This window comes from Biomphalaria glabrata, chromosome 7 (assembly GCF_947242115.1).
Source record: "Biomphalaria glabrata chromosome 7, xgBioGlab47.1, whole genome shotgun sequence".
In the NCBI taxonomy this organism is placed as follows: domain Eukaryota; kingdom Metazoa; phylum Mollusca; class Gastropoda; family Planorbidae; genus Biomphalaria; species Biomphalaria glabrata.
The window spans coordinates 23,276,429-23,298,153 of NC_074717.1; the positions used below are offsets into that span (position 1 = coordinate 23,276,429).

The 21,725-nt window shown below is 32.8% G+C and overlaps 3 protein-coding genes across 4 annotated transcripts in view; 1 reads left to right on the forward strand and 2 right to left on the reverse strand.

Annotated features, from left to right (window-relative positions):
- LOC106073676 (uncharacterized) lies at nucleotides 1-13,942 on the reverse strand. 2 transcript variants are annotated; one of them, XM_056034263.1, is made up of 5 exons: nucleotides 13,838-13,942; nucleotides 4,552-4,699; nucleotides 1,292-1,359; nucleotides 269-333; nucleotides 1-181 (listed from the first exon to the last, which is right to left on the reverse strand). In XM_056034263.1, exons 1-5 carry the CDS (start codon nucleotides 13,863-13,865, stop codon nucleotides 50-52), a joined length of 441 nt encoding a protein of 146 aa, XP_055890238.1. In that variant the 5' UTR covers nucleotides 13,866-13,942; the 3' UTR covers nucleotides 1-49. The 2 variants fall into 2 exon arrangements, with proteins under 2 accessions (XP_055890238.1, XP_055890237.1); XM_056034262.1 differs by lacking the exon at nucleotides 13,838-13,942 and adding an exon at nucleotides 13,233-13,372.
- LOC106062105 (uncharacterized) lies at nucleotides 13,934-17,265 on the forward strand. The gene is made up of 2 exons (XM_013220372.2): nucleotides 13,934-14,024; nucleotides 15,013-17,265. The coding sequence occupies exons 1-2, from the start codon at nucleotides 13,980-13,982 to the stop codon at nucleotides 15,595-15,597; spliced, it is 630 nt and encodes a 209-aa protein (XP_013075826.2). The 5' UTR covers nucleotides 13,934-13,979; the 3' UTR covers nucleotides 15,598-17,265.
- LOC106062104 (centrosomal protein of 72 kDa-like) overlaps nucleotides 15,717-21,725 on the reverse strand; it is a 16,936-nt gene continuing 10,927 nt past the window's right edge. Inside the window, exons 10-15 of the mRNA XM_013220371.2 lie at nucleotides 20,422-20,570; nucleotides 19,948-20,062; nucleotides 18,386-18,567; nucleotides 17,947-18,097; nucleotides 17,158-17,263; nucleotides 15,717-16,686 (exon numbers count right to left, since the gene is read on the reverse strand). Of these exons, the coding sequence (XP_013075825.2) occupies nucleotides 16,473-16,686; nucleotides 17,158-17,263; nucleotides 17,947-18,097; nucleotides 18,386-18,567; nucleotides 19,948-20,062; nucleotides 20,422-20,570 (917 nt within the window). The 3' untranslated portion in view covers nucleotides 15,717-16,472. The remainder of the gene's footprint in view (nucleotides 16,687-17,157; nucleotides 17,264-17,946; nucleotides 18,098-18,385; nucleotides 18,568-19,947; nucleotides 20,063-20,421; nucleotides 20,571-21,725) is intronic.

Here is a 21,725-nt window from a genome sequence, read left to right on the forward strand (position 1 = left end):
TATAATCACCAATTTTTTTTATTTTAAAAGGAAAAATTCTACATAAAGATCATAAGTCTGTGCCTTTGGCATTTAGAGCTGACGCTAATCTTTTCTGCTGAGTCTCTTCTTCTTGTCTTGTGTTGGCTATAAGTTCATTTTGAGCCATTTTCATTTCTTCTAAAAGCTGAACAATATGTTTCTGAAATATTGGAGTTCAAATCAAATCAAGTTTATGAAACAAAAATGTTGAAGAACAGATTTAAGTTGCCATGACAAATGTTCATACCGTCAATGCATAGTTTTTTTCTTGTCTTAATTTTTGCATGTCACCAAGTTCTGTTGGTCTACCATCTGTATAAAAAAATTATATTTTGAGAGCTATTTTTTTAATGCAAAACATAGAAAGTCAATAACAAATATCTATGCTGCTAGTTCACAATAACAAATATCTAAGTTGGCAATGACAAAGTTTATAGTAAGTAAGTTTATATCGACTCAGTCTGTCTGGTACAAATCTTGTACACCTTATTTCTCTCATGTCCCATTCTCTGGTCAATTTGAAACTTTGCACAATTATTTATTGTCGATTACAACACATCAATCAATGAAAAAAATTAATCAATTCGTAATTATTAATTTGTTCTTTTATATAGAAAACGGATGATAAATCTTTATTCAATGTTTTTTTTTTTACCTAATATAAGTTTTTCTTTTTATATTTTGTTTGTTTTTATTTAGACCAACAACCCATTTTCAGATCCAAAAATATTGGGCTGATGGTAATATTCACAACTCAGGATCTCCTGAATCTGATACAATTATTGATTGCCTTTCACTGTACTTAATCTTCCATATCTCAGTATTTTCCACTAGGTCCAAATAGTTTTATTTTTATGTGACTTCTTCTTCTTCTTCGTTCTACTTTATGTGACAAAAAAAAAATAAATTTGTAAAGCATATTTCAAAATGTAAAACATAACCAAGAATTACAATATATGTGTTAAAAAACTGGCTATTTAAATGCAAATCATTTTCAATATATATTTTACATCATTTACAATTTTAATTTTTTCATGGCTAAGTGAGTAGTGAAACTTGAGCCTCATCTGTAAATCTAGCGACAAATTAACCAGCTATTTTATGTTCTCATTCTGAGCAATATAAACACAAAAGTACAAAGTATCACCAGTGGGGTGGGAGGGGGGGGGGGGGTTCCGGAGATCTTTGCAAATGTTAAACCCTAAAAAGGAGAGTGTAGTGAAACAATTACTAATATTTTTTAAAATTTCAGAAATGAAGTTAAACCTACCTATGTAGGAGTAATCAGGCATTTCAACCAATGAAAGATTTCTGTGGCGTAATGTTTTTTCATGATCCCTAAGAAAAAAAAACAAGGTTACAAAGATAGTTTGTGTGGAATTGGTCCTCTCAGGCAGGTTTCAAAATTTTAAATATGAATACCAGAATCTATGAATTACAAACTATCAACAACCATGTATATGTATGAGTTGCTGCTATTGTATGTATTGTTTGGCCAACTGACGATATGGTACCACAGGGTATGGAGAATAATGGAGATACATTAATAATTTAATGTTATTATTTTACATTGTTAATATTAATATTATTAAAAAGAATGCTCCAAACTTAACACAAATTTATTCATGGACTGAAATGGTAGTCATTTGATGCAGGAGTTATCCTTATTTAACTAGGTGTCTATTTCAACTTGTCAATTTAAATGTCATTGTAGGAAAATCACTTTATTTACTCTCAAATGGCGACTCTCAGTAGAAGAAACAGTTACAGGACAAGCCTTGCAGCAGAAAAAAAACGCTTACAGTACAAGTCTATTAGAAGAAGAAACCCTGTTACAGTACAAATCTATCAGCAGAAGAAACACTGTTACAGTACTAATCTATCAGCAGAAGAAACACTGTTACAGTACAAGCCTATCAGCAGAAGAAACACTATTATAGGCCTTTCAGCAGAAGAAACACGCTTACAGAACAAGTCTATCTCGAAATGCTCCAAAATTGGTTGCTTGCTTCAGTGCAAGCAGATTCAAATTACACATGATGGGGCACCGCCACATTAACATCTCAAGGTTCAAACTAATCTGAATGAAAACATGCCTCAACGGTGGACCGGTAGAAGAGGAGCTTAAGACCTTGCTCTCTGCGCTTCACCTGTCAGGTTCCCCGACCTCACTGTGAGCGACTTTTTCCTGTGGAGGTATGTTAAAGACAAAGTATTTGTTCCACTGTTGGCAGTAAATATCAATGACATGAAAGATCAAAGAACAGCTGCAATCCACACAATGGATGGGGACATCTTGAAGTTCATTTGGGAGGAATTTTCATTTTCGCCTTCATGTTGTCCACACCGAAGGTGGTGGTCACATTGAGCACTTAGAAAGCGTAAAATAAAAACTTGAAGTTATATATAATACTTGTGTCCAGCTAGATATCAATTGTTTTTTCCTGGACTAACTGACGTTATTGAATGATTATCTCATTGATATTTATATAGAATGGAATCACACAATGTGCTTTTATAATATAATGTTAAACATTGCTTATTAAATGTTGCTTTAAAATATATTTGAGCTATATACATACTAAATACATTCTTTCTCTTTAAAAAACAACATTTTATTTAAAATATTAGTAGATTGTATAACAAAAAACACTTAACTTAGTAATACAAATATTTTTTATAAAATTATTTTAGATAATGTTTAAAAAAATGTACAAAACAAAGTTACAAAGACAGTTTGTGTGGAAACACAAACTCAAAATTGGCCTCCGATTTGGTCCACCCAGGCAGGTAAAAAGGCAGGTTTCAATATTTTCAGAAAGAATATCATAATGAAATTCTATCAAAGGCTAATGACAGAGTAGAATGGAGAAAGAAGGTTGACAGATCCTGTGTGGTGCCCCAAAGGTCCAGCAGATCAAAGGATAGGTGAAAGTGAAAGTGAAGTTAGATGTGAACCTGGCCTAATTGATGTCTTATAATGAGTACCGGTATCTAATTGTTTTGATTGTTTTGTAAAGGGTCAATCTCTTATTCAAAGCCTCAAGTAAAAGAACATTTCCATAAAAAAAAAAAAAATTCCTTTAGTTTTGTGACTTGTCGGTGTTATGGATGCTCTGCAGTTCACGCGATAATTTGAAAAACTACTTATTTTAAATTATGTCCAACTTGTTTGCATAGTAAATAGATTATTTCTCTTTAAAAAAAAAGTTAACAATTTATTTTGTAAATGTAGTATTTAGTATGAAAGAACTTACATATCTTAGCAATACAAATGTAAAAAAAATATTATTTTTTGATCAAAATTCTAAAACCATTTGCCTAAATGTGTTAAAAATATGGTAAGCAGTCATCTCCATTACTAAAAAGCATCTAGTGTTTGTTACTATTCTTCTTATCTTATATAATACAGACGTAACTTCAAAAAAGAAGATCATTACGTCCTACGTGTCATGCATTTAGTCATGCATATTAATTGAGAATAATTATAAAAATGGTGTATTTTTATGAAAAAACTGCTTGCATAATTGATTTAAAAAATTAGATTTTTTGCTTTCAGAAAAGAAAAAAGTAGCCGTTGCAAAAGAACTTTGAATGATCTAAAATATCATGATGTCAGATTTTCATTTTCTCTTCTAGTTTCTGAGATCTCAACAGGACGGACGGAAAGATGGACAGACAGGCCACACAAAACTAATAGCGTCTTTTCCCCTTTCGGAATATAGTCTCCCATTTTTTACTATTAATAGTGAATAGTTGTAAAAACGTTATATTTTTTTAAAAACTGCTTGGATATTTAATTTTAATTAAAAAATTAAATGTCTTGCTTTCAGAAAAGAAAAAGGTAGCCATTGCACTAGAACTTCACTATTCAAGCAATTTGGCACTATAAGGCTTTATCTTTACATAACAAGATACGAATCTATAATATAAACGTTAAATCTGTCCTTCTATACGGTTCAGAGACATGCAGAGTCACTAAAATAAATATGGAAAAGCTCCAGACCTTTGTTAACAGATGCCTACGCCAGATATTAGGAATTAGGTGGCCAGAAAAGATAACTACTGTCAATTCGTGGGAGAAAAGTAGACAAAAGCCTATAAAAATAAAACTGCTCAGAACCGAGTTTGATGGAGAGGTGTGGTTGTGGCTGGACTGTTGTTCAGACTTATCTTCAACCCTGAAGGAGCATCTGCAACATGTCAAACAGTTTACAAACAACAAACATGCTCCCCTGGGAGTGCACAGGAGTCCAAGTCAAGTAATTCAGGCACCAGAACCTGGCAAGATCTAAAATATATCATGATATCAGATTTTCAATATCTTTTCTAGTTTTTGCAATATAAATGGGACAGACAGACAATACAAAACTAATAACGGTCAATCCCCTTTCAGGGACTGCTAAAAAATGAAGAGAAAAAAAAACAACAAAGCAAAATCAATTAGCAAAACAAAAATGAGATTGAAATAGTCATTGATCCAAAGAAGGTTGTCAAATGAAACTCCTAATCTTAATGCTAATTACTTACTGGTAATACAAGTATTGAGCGATGGCCCTGTCTTTTCTACGATCAATCAGAAATGTGTGTGAGGTGTGTAGACTGTGTGAAGGGTGTATCAATACTTTGCTATATGCTGATGACAACAATGGGCATGTTCTTGCCAATGAAAGGCATTCTGTAAGGACAAATTACAAATTTCAGATGGTAAGTACTTTCATTCAATAAAATATGTTCAATTTCCTGACATACTATGTCCTTGGCTATATAGGCTTTAAAGATTTCAAAACACAAGACTATATTGTTTTTAGTGTTTTTTGTTCATCCCAGAAAGCTCCATTTTTTCAATCAAAATAATTTGCACTGAAAAGTTAACATGCATGACTAGATCAACATAAACACATTTTATCTTCCTTTTTGAAAGAATGTCTAAAAATGTAATTTATAAGATAAAAATAATAAGGCATTGCCTTCTATTCTGAAGGTTAAGCAGTACAGTGCAGAACATAACTACACAAACAAGATTGTGACCTGTATATTTCATCACATTTTTCTATTGTCTGCTCCTGTCTTTAGCAAGGGATCTTCTTTTGAGTCTCAAATGTGTGCTTATGAATGCCAATGGGTTATCTTATCTTATCTTATATAATACAGACGTTACTTCAAAAAAGAAGATGATTACGTCCTACGCGTCATGCATTTAGTCATGCATATTAACCAATGACTTAAATTCTGCCAAGTCACTGGTTTTCCTGGCTAGCTCAGGCAACCCATTCCATGCTCTAATAGCACTAGGGAAAAAGGAGTATTTGTACAAATTTGTCCTAGCATATGGGACGAGGAATGTGCCTTTATCTTTGTGTCTTTCAGAGTATTTTATTAAATTTTGTTTTTGTATTTGAAGATTATGGTTCAGTGTTTTATGTATGATCGCTACTTTACTTTTGAGCCTTCTGTCCTGAAGGCTTTCTAAATTTAGTGATTTTACTAAAGGTGTTACTCTAGTCAAATGTGAATATTCGTTTGTTATGAATCTCACTGCTCTATTTTGTGTCTGTTCAAGTTTCTTAATGTTTTCTTGAGTTGAGGGGTCCCAAACGGAGGATGCATATTCTATTATTGGCCTAACCAAGGTTAAGTAACATTTTAGTTTTATGTTCTTATTTGATTTATAGAAATTTCTTTTAATAAATCCTAATGCTTTGTTTGATTTTTTTGTAGTTTCATCAATATGTGGATTCCATGATAGTTTTTCATTTATTATAACACCTAGGTATTTTGCGTTTTTAGTCTGTGATACTGGTTTGCCATGAATAAGATAAGTGGAATTAATTTGTTTTAGTTTTTTTGTTACTCTTAACAACTGACATTTTTCTGGGTGGAAAGACATGCTCCAATTTGATTCCCATTTCTGTAATTCATCTAATTCTCTTTGTAAAATATCTGTGTCTTGTGTTGTTTTTATTGTTCTATATATTATGCAATCGTCTGCAAATAATCTGACTTTTGTTCCTGAACTAATGCAATTTGGTAAATCATTTATGTAAATTAAAAATAGTAGTGGACCCAAGACTGTACCTTGAGGTACACCTGAGTTTACTGTTATCGGTGTTGATTTAGAGCCATTTATTATTACAGTTTGTTCTCTCCCTATCAGAAAGTCTTTAATCCACTGATGCAGTGGACCATTAATGCCGAAATATTTTAATTTTTTAAGCAAACTATGGTGGTGAACTTTGTCAAAAGCCTTAGAAAAATCTAGTAAAATAGCATCTATTTGTTCACTATTATCTAAACCTTTTGAAAAATCATCAATTAGTCCTATTAGTTGTGTTTCACATGATCTATATTTTCTAAAGCCATGTTGGTATGGTGTGAGGACATTATGTTTGTCTAAGTGGTTTATGATGTTGCTACATATTATGTGTTCTAGGATTTTACATGTGATGCTGGTAAGTGATACTGGTCTGTAGTTCCCTGGGTCAGATTTTTCTCCTTTTTTAAATAGGGGGGTGACATTAGCTTCTTTCCAGTCCTTTGGTACTCTGCCCTGGTTAAGTGAAGCCTGAAAGAGTATTTTGAACACTGGGGCTAGCTCATTACTTAGTTCTTTGAGTAATCTAGCTGGAATACCATCAGGTCCAGAAGCTTTATTTGGTTTGGTGTTGGCTAATAGTTTTTGAATTCCATTTTCTTGTACTACTATAGCTTCTATGTTGTCTACTTGGTTCAAATTCAGTAATATGTCTTTGTCTCCTGGGGCTGAGAATGCTGATGCAAAGTATTTGTTTAGAATGTTTGCTTTAGTTTCATTATCATTATGTATTATGTTATGTTCATCTTTTAATGGCGCTACGCCTGTTGTTTCCATTTTCTTAGACTTAATGTATGACCTTAGGTTTTTGTTGTTATCTTTAGATATTACATTGTTTATGTATTCACTCTGCAGCTGTCTGCTTACTTTATGGGTTAAGTGTTTAATTTTTATATACTTTTTGTAAACTCTTTCTGCATTAGTTTCTTTAAATTTTCTATAGAGGTTTTCCTTCTGTTTACAAAGCTTCTTTAGTCTATTATTAAACCAGCATTTATTTATTTTGTTTGATGTGTATTTAGTTGGTATATGATTTTCTATAGGTTAAGATGGTTTTTAATGAAATTCCAGAGGTCATCGACTGGTTGGTTAATGTCTTTTTCTAATAAGAATGTTTGTTGAAAGTTTAGTGCAGCTTGGTGTAGTTGTGTCAGGTTACATTTATTCCAGAGTAAGATTTTTCTTTTGGGTTTTGTATTGGCTACTGCTTTTATCTGACTGTGTATTTTTATTTATGAGAACTCTCCAGCTATCTCTTTCTGCCACCTACTATCCTCTACGCTCTATCTTTTTAGTGCTTCCAGGTGGCACATCTTTTATGCCATCCTCCTTTAATCTTGGAAAAAAAATCACCTTCGGCATGCGGACACCCCTATGGGATAGGCGCCTGAACCAGACTCTAGCAGAACATGGTTATTTGTAAGGTAGTCTTGCCAGCGTATGTCTCGAGCTCTCTCTTACCATTTTTTTTAGAGTGTCTCCACTCTTTTAGTATGCTTAATGGGCATAGATGGGGAGGAATCTTCACGCTCTCTTCTGATTTTGACAATTTTTTAGACCATGCACAGCAGAGTTTGAGTTTTAAGTTTAGGTACATCGGCACAATTTAGGCCATGTCGTGCCCGTAATCCTTTAAGGATCACTCTCCCTTTACATAACAAGGGCTAAATTCTATACAGCAGAGTAAAGTCACTACAGTTTTACCTGTAGCTGGTTGACTAATCATTGTTAGTCGTTGGACCTCTGACCCACCTTGTTTATCCCTCTGACCATCCACATTTTCACAACTGCAGTAGTTGTTAGCTGGATGATAAATAATCATACTTATCGATAGTCCAGTTAATGGGGTACCAAATGGCTATGGTGTGACATATCGACGCACTGCCGTGCTAGTAGAGTTGCGTTACTGGGGAAAAAAAGCCCTAGAAGAGTGGACGCTCTAAGAAAAAAAAACAGAGAGCATGGAATAACACCTCCCATTCTCCTACACAGCAGAGACAATTTTCTTTCTTAGCACAACCAGCTATATGGTAGGACTATAGGTAAAGCTGTAGTCATTTACGTGTGATGCCAGCAAGCCGAGAATGAAAATGTGGAGCATGGGAAAAGTGAAAATGGCTTGTGTCCTTGTGCTAGTGTAAATAGAAAATGATTTTAAGGACGAAATTTTAAAATAAAAACATGGTTTAGATATATTTCCTTTGATGTGGTCGTTAGACTATAAATTTATATATTTTGCAATCATCTAGAAAAAAATAGTTCCCCTTTCAGACCTTGGGCTCTATATAGAACATATATTGTTAAGGTCATCTGTTACTTAGCCAAGGGTAATGATTAGGGTGTTATGTGGTCTCTTAACCCTAAGGGTAGACGGGATCGTCCGCCTCTAACGCTGTAGGTCTTATTTTTGTTACAAAACATACTACCGTACTAAAGTACTGGCCTTCTAACTAAACAAGCTCTCCACCTTAACTTCTGGATCTGATACATCCCCTAAACGCTACGTAAAAGACATCTGCTCTTTGTGGCAAACATCAAGCGTGTAGTCAAGGATAACGGGAAAGAATGACAATGGGTCAATAATCTCGTTTATAATTCTTTATCCGATATAATGGCCGTGAGCCTCTGCGTTTCTTAATTCATCGAAGACGTTCTTGAATGGTTGGGTCAAATTCGTCAAGCATCTCAACCAAGTTTAAAAACTGAACGTTGTTCGGTGCATAAGCTTTCTCTGTTCTCCCACAAAATGTGCTTTTTTTCTTTGGAAAGGTACTGAACAATTGCTAGAATTCTTGCTAAGACTGCGCACGAATGCTGTTTTTCTTTTATATTTTGTTCTAGCATCAAGTTATTCATTGCAATATCATTTGGAGCAGTGGCTGAGTGGTTAAGCACTTGTCTTCCGAACCTGGGTTTGAATCTCAGTGAAGACTGGGATTTTGAATTGCAAGATTTTTAGGGCGCCCCTGAGTTCACCCGGCTCTAAAGGGTACCTGACTTTGTTTAACCGTGGACCAAATCTGTCCTTTAGATCGCAAGGTCTGAAAGTGTAACTTTACCCTAGGGCATTGGAGTTTAATCCAATCACGATGACTCATAATTATAAGTATTGATGACTGCCTGGCCGAGTGGTATGCATGCCGGACTGTTGCTCGATCGTCTCAATGGTCCCGGGTTCATATCCTGCCTGATGCTATCCCCTGTTGTTCTGCAAGAGTTTTGGACTAGGAAGTAGATTATCTTCAACTCTGAAGGAACATCCCAAACATTTAAAACATTTTACAAAAATTTTAACGTGATTTACAGAAACCTTGTGCTGCTGAATTTTTTTATCAAGATGTTTCCAGTTGCAGCAGCTTATGTTTGCTAATTGGCCTCCAGTATCATGTCAAACAACTTAATAGGAAAAGAAAATACTCTCTTTAGTCTTTGGTGTTAGAACTAAGTGTTCAATAAGAGCTACTATGGTCCATTGACTTTCGCAGATCCCAATTCCCAATGAACAAAACATATATTCCCCCTTTTTTGTTGTTGTTGTAGTTGTTTTTTTATTGTACAGTAGCCTACTGGGGAAAAATGAATTTCATCGTCAAACTTTTTGTCTATAGCGGACTAAAGTAACAGTATATTTAAACTGTATACATACCAATTCTTTTTATACTGCAATGCGACATAACAGAACTGTATGACTCTTTATTTATGAAATAAACAATTTTTGATTGGCTGCTTTTGGCTAAGTGTTTTATTTTATACCAAGGTGCACTGTTAAACAGTGATAACCGCATAGAATGTACAGATTATAAGAAGCTATCTTTACCGAAACTGAAGGGTATTTTGAAACCAAAAATGTCATGCTAAGAGCTTACATGGTAATTAGTATCACATAGATGCAGGAAAAAGCTTCCAAAATATTGAGGAACAAGTCCTAGTTGCCCCACTTGCCACCCCCTAAGGTCGCTACTGGGCCGACACCACGACCAACCACCTTTACTTTCCCCAATAAGCCCAATTATTATCAAAATTACAAATTATCTGAGTTGTTTTCCTGAGGTTGAGATAATGCAGTTTTGTAAATTATGTAAATTAGAAATAATAGTTGACCTAAGATCATTCTTTTAACCTCAAGTGTTGATTCGATTTAGAGCCATTTATTATTAGATATCTAGATACCTAGATATCTATACCTAGATAATCTAGTCATTAAATTATTATTACTGGTCATCATCATCATCATCAAACTCCATTTGAGTTAGGGCTTGAGAGGCTCAAATCCTCTCTTGCAAAAGCCCTGGACAGAAACCCTGCTGTTTTGTGTAGTGCATACATGTCACCATACAGGTCGAGAATTTTTGGTTTCCCAGAACTGTTGAGGCGGAGATCAGCAAGTCTGAGGCAGTCAAAAAGAATATGAGACACGGTTACCTCTTTTTCCTCGCAGCAGGGGGTACCATGAGTCAAAATTTGGCCATTGCCATGAGAAATATGAGCCAACAGGACAGTGGCCTGTCCTGCACTGTGCTATAATTAGTATAATAGCTTGATCAGGCCTGGACAGCCTCCACCACGGGGAAGTGCAGTCAGGGCACCTCATGCGCTCCCAAGACTCCATACAAGCTTTTTTATTTTAGGACTTGTCCCAGCACTCAAACCACTTTTCCATTACTGTTTTTTTTTTAAATTATAGCCAGAGCATGAAATCACAGCCTGTTCGGTGGGTGGGTTACTTGTAACAAGTTACATTTGTGACTGTGTTTTCTAGAATCTAGATGATTCTAGACCTAGATTCTAAATTACAGATAAATCATATCAGTAATCAGATTAAAATTTTAGATCTAGAGCAGTTTATTTAATCCGGACATTACATGAATTTGAACACTCACTGTTTTTGTGGTCATTAAATCTTTATTTTGATATTTAATATGAAACTAGCGTGCTGTATAATGTGCTTGTCCATTTTCCAATGATTCTGACCTAATTTCCTTCCATTTAGTTGTCTTTTTATGTAAGAAAAGAATTTCAAATGTCTAAGTCAGGTTGTTGTTTTTTCCTATGTTACCAGGATGACTTTACCTCTTCCTAGGGTTAAGACTATATTTTTTGGTTGGCTAAGTCTATGCTAATGAGCCCGGCAATAATTATTCTGTTTTTTTGGAGCTGATTTATTTGATTCATAAGCCAAGTTGTTACAAAAAAAATTTAATAGGGTGTTTGTATTAAATTACGATTGTTTACCAAAATTTATTTCAAACAGCCAGTTTTGGACATCAGTGTTAATGATATTATATTATATTTTTTTTTTTTTTTTTTTTTTTTTTTTAATAGAGAATAAATGGGCTAATGTTTGGAGTGAGCTTGATACATTGAATAAAGTTAAATGCCTAGATCTAGACCTACTAGTTTTACTAGATAGATCTAGATTTCTTTAGAGAGAATATAGAGGATTCAACTATTTAGGCAATAATGGTTATCCTAGCCTGTACTATACTACAAAAGATCATCTGTATTAGAAATTTATTAAAATAAATAAACAAAAAACACAAACATTCAACACACATCTAATCATGCAAACATAAAATAAGTCTAAAAGTCGGTGTAGAAGTCACTATCCCATTGACCTAATTTTGGTAGAATAAGTGTGTTCATATTTTTATTTTTGTGTTCGTATTTATGCATAATTTGAAAACATATTAATGATTTCATGTGAGGGGCTATGTCTTATCTTTATCTTATATAATACAGACGTTACTTCAAAAAAGAAGATGATTTCGTCCTATGTGTCATGCATTTAGTCATGCATATTAACCAATGACTTAAATTCTGCCAAGTCACTGATTTTCCTGGCTAGCTCAGGCAATCCATTCCATGCTCTAATAGCACTAGGGAAGAAGAAGCATTTGTACAAATTTGTCCTAGCATATGGTACGAGGAATGTGCCTTTATCTTTGTGTCTTTTTGAGTATTTTATTAAATTTTGTTTTTGTATTTGAAGATTTTTGTTCAGTGTTTTATGTATAATTGCTACTTTACTTTTGAGTCTTCTGTCCTGAATTCTCCTTCCTTGAACGGGTCACTTTTTTTGTTTGTAATTCATTTGTTTTTATGTTTGGAGCTAAAAACGACGTTTCGGGACTGCGCATGTCCAATTTAAGATAAGTTCCGGTAATTTTGTTCCGTTTTTCCAAAGCAGATGGCAGTTTTTTTGATTCTTGGTAACCATGTATGTAAAGCTATTGTTTTAACCTCCCTCGGCAATTCATACCCATATAAGGGATGAAGGCTATATTATGAGCCTGTTTGATCGTAGGCTGATGGATATTTCAAAATAAGCTTCCAAACATCTTTAGAAAGACATTCCAATCACATTTATACCGTAAGCTGTTAAATAAAATTTAAAAAGGGGGTGTCCAAACAAATAATAATGAATTCAGCTAATTCTTCTTCCTTGAACACAGCAAAATTGTAAAAAGAAATATTACTGGGATTAATAAGTCTATGATTTTTTTCAATGAATAAACATGACCTAGATCGAGATATCTAGATAATATAATTTATGAATGAAAGAAAAAGTGTGGGCTGCTAATTTGAAGCCAGAGACCATGCCCACTGCAGGTGATCACGCCAGATGAGCTAAGCGTGTAGTGTCACAAACTATCAAACAGGCAGTGGTGGGAAGGGGGAGAGTGTCATAGTCATGAAAAGAATTATTAGCATCTATGGGAGGGAGGGGATGTTAAGGTATCATTAAACGAACATCCAAATTATGAAAACAGGAAGAGGGTCCTTGGATGGGAATTAAAAGAAAGACAGAGAGAAAATACAAGCTGCCTAGTTGAAAATATCATGTTTATTAAATTAAAATAATCAATTTATAGCTCTAAAATCTATATAAAGTTATTTCTGTCTGTTTCTACACATTGGTCTTGAAATAAATAAACTATATACGATATATATATATATATAGAGAGAGAGAGAAAGAGTACATGAGGAAATAGACTATAAATACATATTGCAAAAGTGAATCTACTTCTTTTACTACAATCTGAATAATTTTTAAGTAACACAGATATAATTTATTAGCAATTTGAATTACATAGTGGTCTTCAATGACGGTGCTCACTGTTCAAATGAAGGAGAAAGCCCAAAAACTGCGTCCAATATAGGAGCATGAAGTGACCCAATTTATTTTAAAATAAAATCTTGACTATGGGTGGTAATACAAAGGAACACAGCTATTTTTATTGTCCTTTAGTTGCACTTCTGAAGAATAAGAATCTGCTTTCATTTTTTTTTTTGTTAAAGTAAACCTTCACCAAATTCCAAATTTTATATAAAATAAAAATTTGACCTAGATCTAGTCGGTGTTCAGGTATAAAGAATCTACCATACTAGTATTTACTAGTAACAACTAACTATAGGACTATAGGGCCACTATGTCACTATTATGACTATAATAGGCTATACGTCACTTTACAGGTTATAGCCACTGACTATAATAGTATAATAGATACAACATTACAAGATAGGCGAGATGTCCGAATAAATTGAATAATCAATTGAATAGCATAAATGATAAACTACTCTAACTCTAGATGTACAGTCTAGTTAACAGAATTTCTTCATATGAATCTTGATAGAGATCTATCATCTAGTTTTAGACTAAATTTAGGTATAGATTATTAGATCTAGAGTCTACATTTTCTAAATTTTTCTAAATCTATTGACCTTTTGAACGGACAATGGAAGCTGCCATTTTTATTTGTAATGTGTAAAATAAGCCAGTCTAGCAGTATAGAATTATTTTCTAACACTGTTGATCTAGATCTAGATCTAAGAGCATCGTAACTAACTATCGAGGTCACAATCCATGACAATGTGTTTACAAGTTTGTGGGCAGATTTTAACTAAGAAAGTAAAGAATTTATTATATATATCTTATATCTAGATTCTAATTAATACCATAATTAGATCTATCTAATCTATATAACTATTACTATATTGACTATATTATATAAATTATACATTTATATTATAGTCATAGTTATAGCTTGCACACGTATTCGGGAACTAGGTCAAATTTTTATTTTATTTTTTTATTTGGTGACGGTTTAACTTACAAAAAAAACTGAAAGCAGATTCTTATTCTGCAACTAAAGTTAAATGACTATAAAAAAAAAATAGCTGTGTTTCTTTGAATTGCCACTCATAGTCAAGATTTTATTTTAAAATAAATAGGAATTTAATAGGAAAATAGGAAAAAAAAATTGCAGATATTTTCTTTTTCACTGATTTTCTGCATCAAGCTTCAGCTTTCGTGGTTTCACTATTTTGCAGGTTTTTAAAAGAAGTTAATGGGCAAAAAATTATTTTCTTTTTCACTGATTTTCTGCAAAATTCAATCGTTGGAAAAAAAGAAGAAAAAAATTTATATGAAAAAATCTCAAATTGTATTAAAAATATTTATAATAGATATATTATTAAATATTAATTCTAACAATAAAGATATGTTTTAAATAATGAAATAGAAATGAATTACAGTAAATACAATGTAGTGCATATTATACTCTCAGAAACTAGAACCAGCTTGTTTGAGGCACTAGTGCTTACTCACACTTGTACACAACATACTATTGGTTGCTTGCTTGAGTTGCATTTCAGTTCCTGATTGGCTCAGTACAGTGTTATTTTTAGCTAGTGTGTTATATGCATGGGTTTATGAAGCCATAATATTGTATATAAACACCATTTCTATTAGTTGATTCTCGGTTATTGCAGGTGATTCTGAAAAGCATCTCTCAAGATAAACAAGGCATTTTAAATTATCATTATCTAGTATAATCATTTCCCACAAACATTTTTAATGACTTTAAAATGCTTTAAATTTTTTTTTTGTCCTCTAGACCTACTTGTACAGATTACCAGTACCAGTACCACAGAATAAACTTTTCAAGCTAAAACTTCGTCACTTGTTTAGTCTAAGAAGCACTCAGTCCTATAAACCTTGCCACTCTAAGGATAAAGTCTCACAAAAATTTGACCTTATTTATGAAAACAGTTTAAAATACTTCATTGTTCCATGCAGACTGATTTCCACTGCTGCTAGCATCACAACAATGGGACTAGCTGCTTATCATGGTGTCCAGAATCACAACTCTTTACAGCAGTGGGAAAAATACACATTAGCTGGTTTGTGTTGCTTCAGTGTGCTCTCCATTCTCCTGGTCAACAAACTGACAAGCTACTACATCACAAGAATCTATTATAATCAAGAAACTGATACCTTTATTGGAATTATACATAGTTTCTTTGGCACTTCAAGACAACTGAAATACTGTTCCTTAGATTTGAAAAATATGAAATTGCCATTAAAAAAATCTTCTATACATCTTCAAAGTAATTTTAATGCGAATGGTAAAACTTACTTTGTAAAAGCCAATGACTTTGTGATGCCAAAATATTATAACTGGCACTTAGGCCAGACATAAATAATAAACTGTAAGTTATTATAATAGATTTTTTTTATTATTTCTTTCTCATTTATTAAAGAAAACTGAAGGACCTTTTGAAAGTCTATTATTAGAACACATCAACACATACACATAACAAATGTATTAACATTTTTACTTCTGTCTTTATATCTGATACATTTTTTCCTTTAAAGCTTCAAATATAGAATTCACACTATTTACAAATGGAAAAGGACACAATTTTATTTATTTTATTCTGGGTATTGAACAATACAATTAGACTTCCCAAATATGCTATATACCAGTTAGTAATTGTCTCTGAAATAATACATAGGCCTACACTCAGGTTGTGGTTTCATATTGCTAATCTTCTTAATAAATTTTAAGCATTCAAAAAATCCAGACAGAGTAAATATACACATGCATATACAATTACAGAATATATTTACCTTTGGCAAATATACACGTGCATGTACAACTATATAATGTATTTACATTTGGCAAATATATTAGTTAAAATGTTACTCTGATGACTATCACAGATATACGTAAAGGTCGATGAAATCACTCATAAGTGTAGTGTAGCTGAAAGGGCTCTTGAAAAAAGGCGAATAGTTCTAACTCAGAATTAGATAGAAGATGATATTTGAATGTTGTTTATTGAAATAAAAAAAAAATCTTACTGAATAATGTCCCCTAAAATGATAACCCTCTTAATGGTAAGTCTAATTTTTCTATTCAAAATAATTTTTTATTCACTTGAAATCAAGAAAGAACTGCATATCATTTTTGCAAACATTGTTTCTCAGGATTATCAGCAGATGCTGCTTAAGGTCTCCAATAATGGAATATGCTAACAAGGCACAATAAATTTGGTTAAGACATTTTAAAAATCAAACGATAAGAAGGTCATTTTTATTTTTGGAATATGAAGAAGTGTTATTTGTTCCTAAATCATTTCTTGGACTAGGTTGAATCATTGAGGTCTGACTCATGGTGGTTTTCAATTGCTCATAGCTCCAGTGCATCTGTTCAATTTCTTTTTGATGCTTGTGTTTGCTAGTTTCTAGCTCTTTCAAAAGATGGTTGTTGGTTTCTATCAAAGATCTGGGAGACAAAACATAGTATGAATGTTAATTGTAAAAGTGAAAAATAAATTACCCTATAGAGACGTCAAAATCTATAAGGCAGGTGAAAAATCCTGATCTATACAAGTATTCAAAGCTACAACATTTGGCATTCATTGCCTTTGGTTATAACATCACAATAAAGCATGATTATATAATACACATTTTAATATAAAGCAAGATTGTCAAGTCACATAGTTATAAGGGAATTTTTAATTCTTTTTGAAGTTGAAGTTGTTGTTTTTATAATTTAAATTGGGTTTCTAAAATTTTATTTATTGGATATAAATGGGTAATTTAAAATAAAGTTTTCTTTTTATTTCTTTCCAATTGAAGTTTTTTCTTCTTTTTTTTTTTGTTTAACTCATGTTACTAGAAAATTGAATGCGCTTTTTTTATTGTTCCATTGAAAAAAAGCTGAACTTCAAATATGAAGATTGAATAAACATACCTGTGACTTTCTTGTAACATGTTTGTTAACTCATCACACTGATTTAATTTCGTTTTCATCTGTTCTACTTCTTTGGCTAAAGAATTGTTTTTACGTTGAAGACTATCTGTATTTAAGCAAAATATAGAAAATCCTTTTTTAAAAAAAACAAAGCATATGTAAGATGAACTCCACACCATTTATCTCTCAAGAATGTAGAAGTTATTTCACTTTTTTTTTATATCATCAAAAATAATTAAATTAATTACCAATAATTACTTGACAAATTGGTTAATTTTTTAATCGATTCATTCTTTGTTAGGTTCAATAAATAAATGTTTAAAGCTTCAACTAGATCCTAGAATGGGTGTGGGTGAAACAACATATACAATTATTTAAGGGGACAAAACCACATATTTAACCATATCTGTGAATACTGAAGGATTAATTTCCCTTGTTGGTATCAAACAAAATAATTAGTAACCAGTAATTAATTGACTTATTGGTTACCGGTAATTCTTTTTATTGTTTCATGTATTGCTTATGCCAATGAAAAATAGTGCAAAGTTTCAACTTGATCCAGGAGAATGGGTGTGGGAGAAATAATGTGTTCTCTTTACCAGACAGAGAGACAGACAAAATGAGTTGATATAAACTGTCATGAATGCTGTAACAAATACAAAATTCCATTATAAATAATTAAGTAGTAAATGGTTTAGCCACTGATACAATCACAGATGCTTCAAATGAAATATTGACCAATGATGCATGGAATCTGGTAGTGCTTCAATTCTGACAAAATGAAATTACCTAAAACACTCAAGTTGACCAAGGTACTGTCTGATGCACCAGCCCCACTGGCATGTTGACTGGGATTAGCACCAGACTCCCAACAATCTAGCCTTCTTTGCAGCTCTCTGTTCTCATTCATATAATGGCGAATTTCGTCATGCATCCTTTCCTTAATTAATAGAATTGCATTGTGAAAAAAAAACAACACAATGACAAAAGTCAAATTCATATTTTTATCCTTATAAAATAGCAATGTGATAAAATGCACAATGATTAAACAATTTGATAAAAGAAAATATCAAAGTGAATTTCTTTTAGGTCCTTGATCTCTAAGTGTTAATAAAACTAAGAAGAACTTGACATATAAAGCTTACCAGCAATTAAAATTGATACTATGGTACAGCATAATGGCACCACCACTATAAATCAACATATATTGATGTCCAGTGAAACCTACCATGTCTTCTTTTGCTCTTTTCAACAATACATTGGCATCCACATCTAGCTGACTCTCTTTCATTCTTTTCAACATGGCATTTTCTTCACTGAGTTTCTCCACCTTCTGCCTCAAGACCTTAACCTCATCATCTTTGTTGGCCTGTGTTAGTGTGTACTCAGAGATGAACTGCAAAGACTGTTCTAAAGAAAGAAACTAATGGTATTACAAAAGCACCTATTTTACTGTACAACTCTCTAAATTCAAACTACATAAATTGGTTTAAAAAAATTATAATGTACTGTTTTTGTTCATAATCTATCTTTTTTTTTTTTGTTTGCTCTTACTGAGATATAATTATCGTTACAATAACAATTTGACATTAAACTTAATTCCTTCCATTGATTTTTGTAATGAATTTAAACGCTAGTGAAAAAAAAAAGCAACAGACGATTCAGTGCTTTTAAAGTTAATAGAACCTTTCTATGAAGATCCCCTTCTTCATTGCATTTCATTAGGATCAAGATTTAAAATACTGTATGCTTAACTTGAGCTTAAGACCAGACAAATTTTTGTCAAAATGGAGATATCATCCGATACACCTAGCAGAGGAAAAAACATTTTTTTTAATGTGATAATGAAAGCGATGCAGATGCCCCCTGCATCAGTTGCATCTAAAGCATTTGATACTTAAGATTATTTTAGGTTTGATCAAAACTGCCCAGAATTTGTATTTTATTCAGCTGATACACTCTGGTAAACTAAAATCCAGGACTATTTTCCTTCAACTCATTAGACAAGCAACTTGGCTAGGCTGCACACAGTGCTTGATTGACCTACATAAGCTATAGATTAGACCAAAAAAAATATGGTTCCAGATCATTTTAAAGAAAGAGCTAAGGAAACAATGCCTTATGTTGATTACAAGGAGCCCCATAGCTCAAATAGTTTATCAAGTTTAAATCCAGTCCAGGCTGCACATACAATACTAGATTAAGCACTACTTTGTTATTTGCTGATACAAATAAAATATTTCACTACAGAATATCCTGAGTTGTGTGTTTTAGTATGTGTAATAGACCATGTAATTTCCATGAGATGATTCATAGTTGTTACAGGACTGAAGGAGGCCATAAAAAATAGACCACACATGACAGTGAATCAATGAAACATTGAACATGCTAGCTGAAACAGGCTTTCTGCTTCTTTTGCTTTGATTGCTTTGCAATTATGAAATAAAGTGGAGTCTCTAAAACATAATTTCCCCTCATTAACTGCTAATAAAAATGAGTTTTATGTTTAAAAAGCATTTTTTTTTCTCCATGCTTTCATGGAATGAGTTAACTTAAAAAAATTGGCATCTATCAGACAAGCTGAAGACCTCAGTTTGACAGCTTCTATAAAATGTCACCAATATCATCTAATTAAAAGTGTTTCTACAAGAATTTAAAGGTGTATTTGATACTTGTGTACTGTTTTAAACTTCATTCCACCAAATCTATCTATACCATTGTTCAAATTATTTTTCAGCTAAAATATTGTACACTGTATATTCAACTAAGCAACAGAATTAAAACATTTACCTATAAATTTGGGATGTTTATGCAGTGACTTGGTCCCATTCCAGTATCTATCGACAAGGTTTAGTAATGAAAATAAAAGATTTCTTTCTTTGGCCTGGTCAGGATCATTCATAAACTGAAAAAATTGTCATCAATTATTAGTGTATTGTGTATTTTAATGCTACCGTACCTTTTTTATGTTACTTTCAACAATAATAAATTAAGTACAGAGATACATAAGTTATTAATCTGCTACTATCTAAAACACCAAGAAATTTCAGTTTTTAGATTGCCATTATAAAGGTGAAATACATAATAGTGTTTGTCTTAAAATGAGTTAATTGAAATTAATATAAGAAAGTAAACTGAAAAGCCATAATCTAGTGATATAAAAATGTTTTGAAACTATTTTTAAAATGTTTATACTGATTCAATTTGAAATTTAATCTTTGCATAACAGAGAATTTGACCAAATTTTTGTTCAGTAGTTTGTACCTCAAGTCCTGGAAAGCTATGAGCTCTCTGATGTCTTGGTTTGTTCTGTCTTATATAGTCATCCTGTGATAAATAATCAATTCTTGATCTTCGCTCCTCTTTGCATTGCCCTGAAGCTTGTTCATTAAATTTGTCCAATTCATACTTTCCTAAGAGACAGAATACAATTATTTGTCTCATTTTTAGATGTTTTTTTTTAAAGGCTACCAATTATTCATACTGAATTAAAGAAATTGTCTCCACCATCAACACCTAATGGCTATGAGCACATCAGAAATTAACAAAACATCTGTGCTTTCCATCTCAAAATTTAATGTCTGCAAGTTTAAACATTACACCACCTTTTAAACCTCTTTCCTGGGCATGCTACCCTGCCTCATAGTGGTGCCCGGGTGAAAACGATCGTAGGAGGAAACGATTAGGCTAAAGGGTAGCAAAACAAGACTCCCGTGGGGGTGCCTAAGGGGGTGCGAGAGCATCCTCATTGCATTGTGCGGAGTTGTAAAAAAGCTCCCACAACCTTGTCACAATCCAGGCGCTGTTCCTCAAGGGGCCGTTACATAAATGCGTGTCCCGCACGGTTAGCCTGGTATAGAAAAGGAAAATGGCGGGATCTTAGTGTACGCGGCCTCTTGCCGCGAGTCTGACCCACCCGCCAGACAGAACAGTGTACACTGTTCTCATTCAGGCCGGTGAGAGGGAGCTCTTGTTCACTTTTGCTGGCCTAGAGTTCCAAGAGCCAAAGGCTCAACTCTACCTGACAGTTTCAAGAAGAAGAAGAAAAACCTCTTTCTCCTTTCCTTTAGCCTCTCTTTCAACTATGTGGTTTCCATTTGAGAACAGCCAAAGTTGATGCATGCGTCCTCATTCAGAGAGCATCATGAATGCTTAATTATTTTTATAACTAATGGAACTTTTAAAAACTTTACATTAGTGACTATTAAAATATTTATTATTTGGCGTAACTCCTTTTGTAAAACTTTAGGCTTAACATCTGATTGTATTCTTGGCTTTTATATACTGAAAAGGAAAACAGGTTCATGTTTTTTTTCTGCCAAACTTCCTATGTTTACTTTAGTCTACCAAAGGACCAAGTTGTTTACCAGTCTTAATTAGTACCCCCACTTATCAGAGAAATAATTTCTTCCAACTCTTCTAGATTGTTTGTTTTCTATTTCAATAGTTCATTCACTTATTTACTTCAGCCTTAATTTAAATGATTTTTTTTTTTAAGTTTTAACATTTGGGTCTTTCACACCAGCATATTGTTAAACACAGAAGTGCTCAATGCAATGCAATCTCTT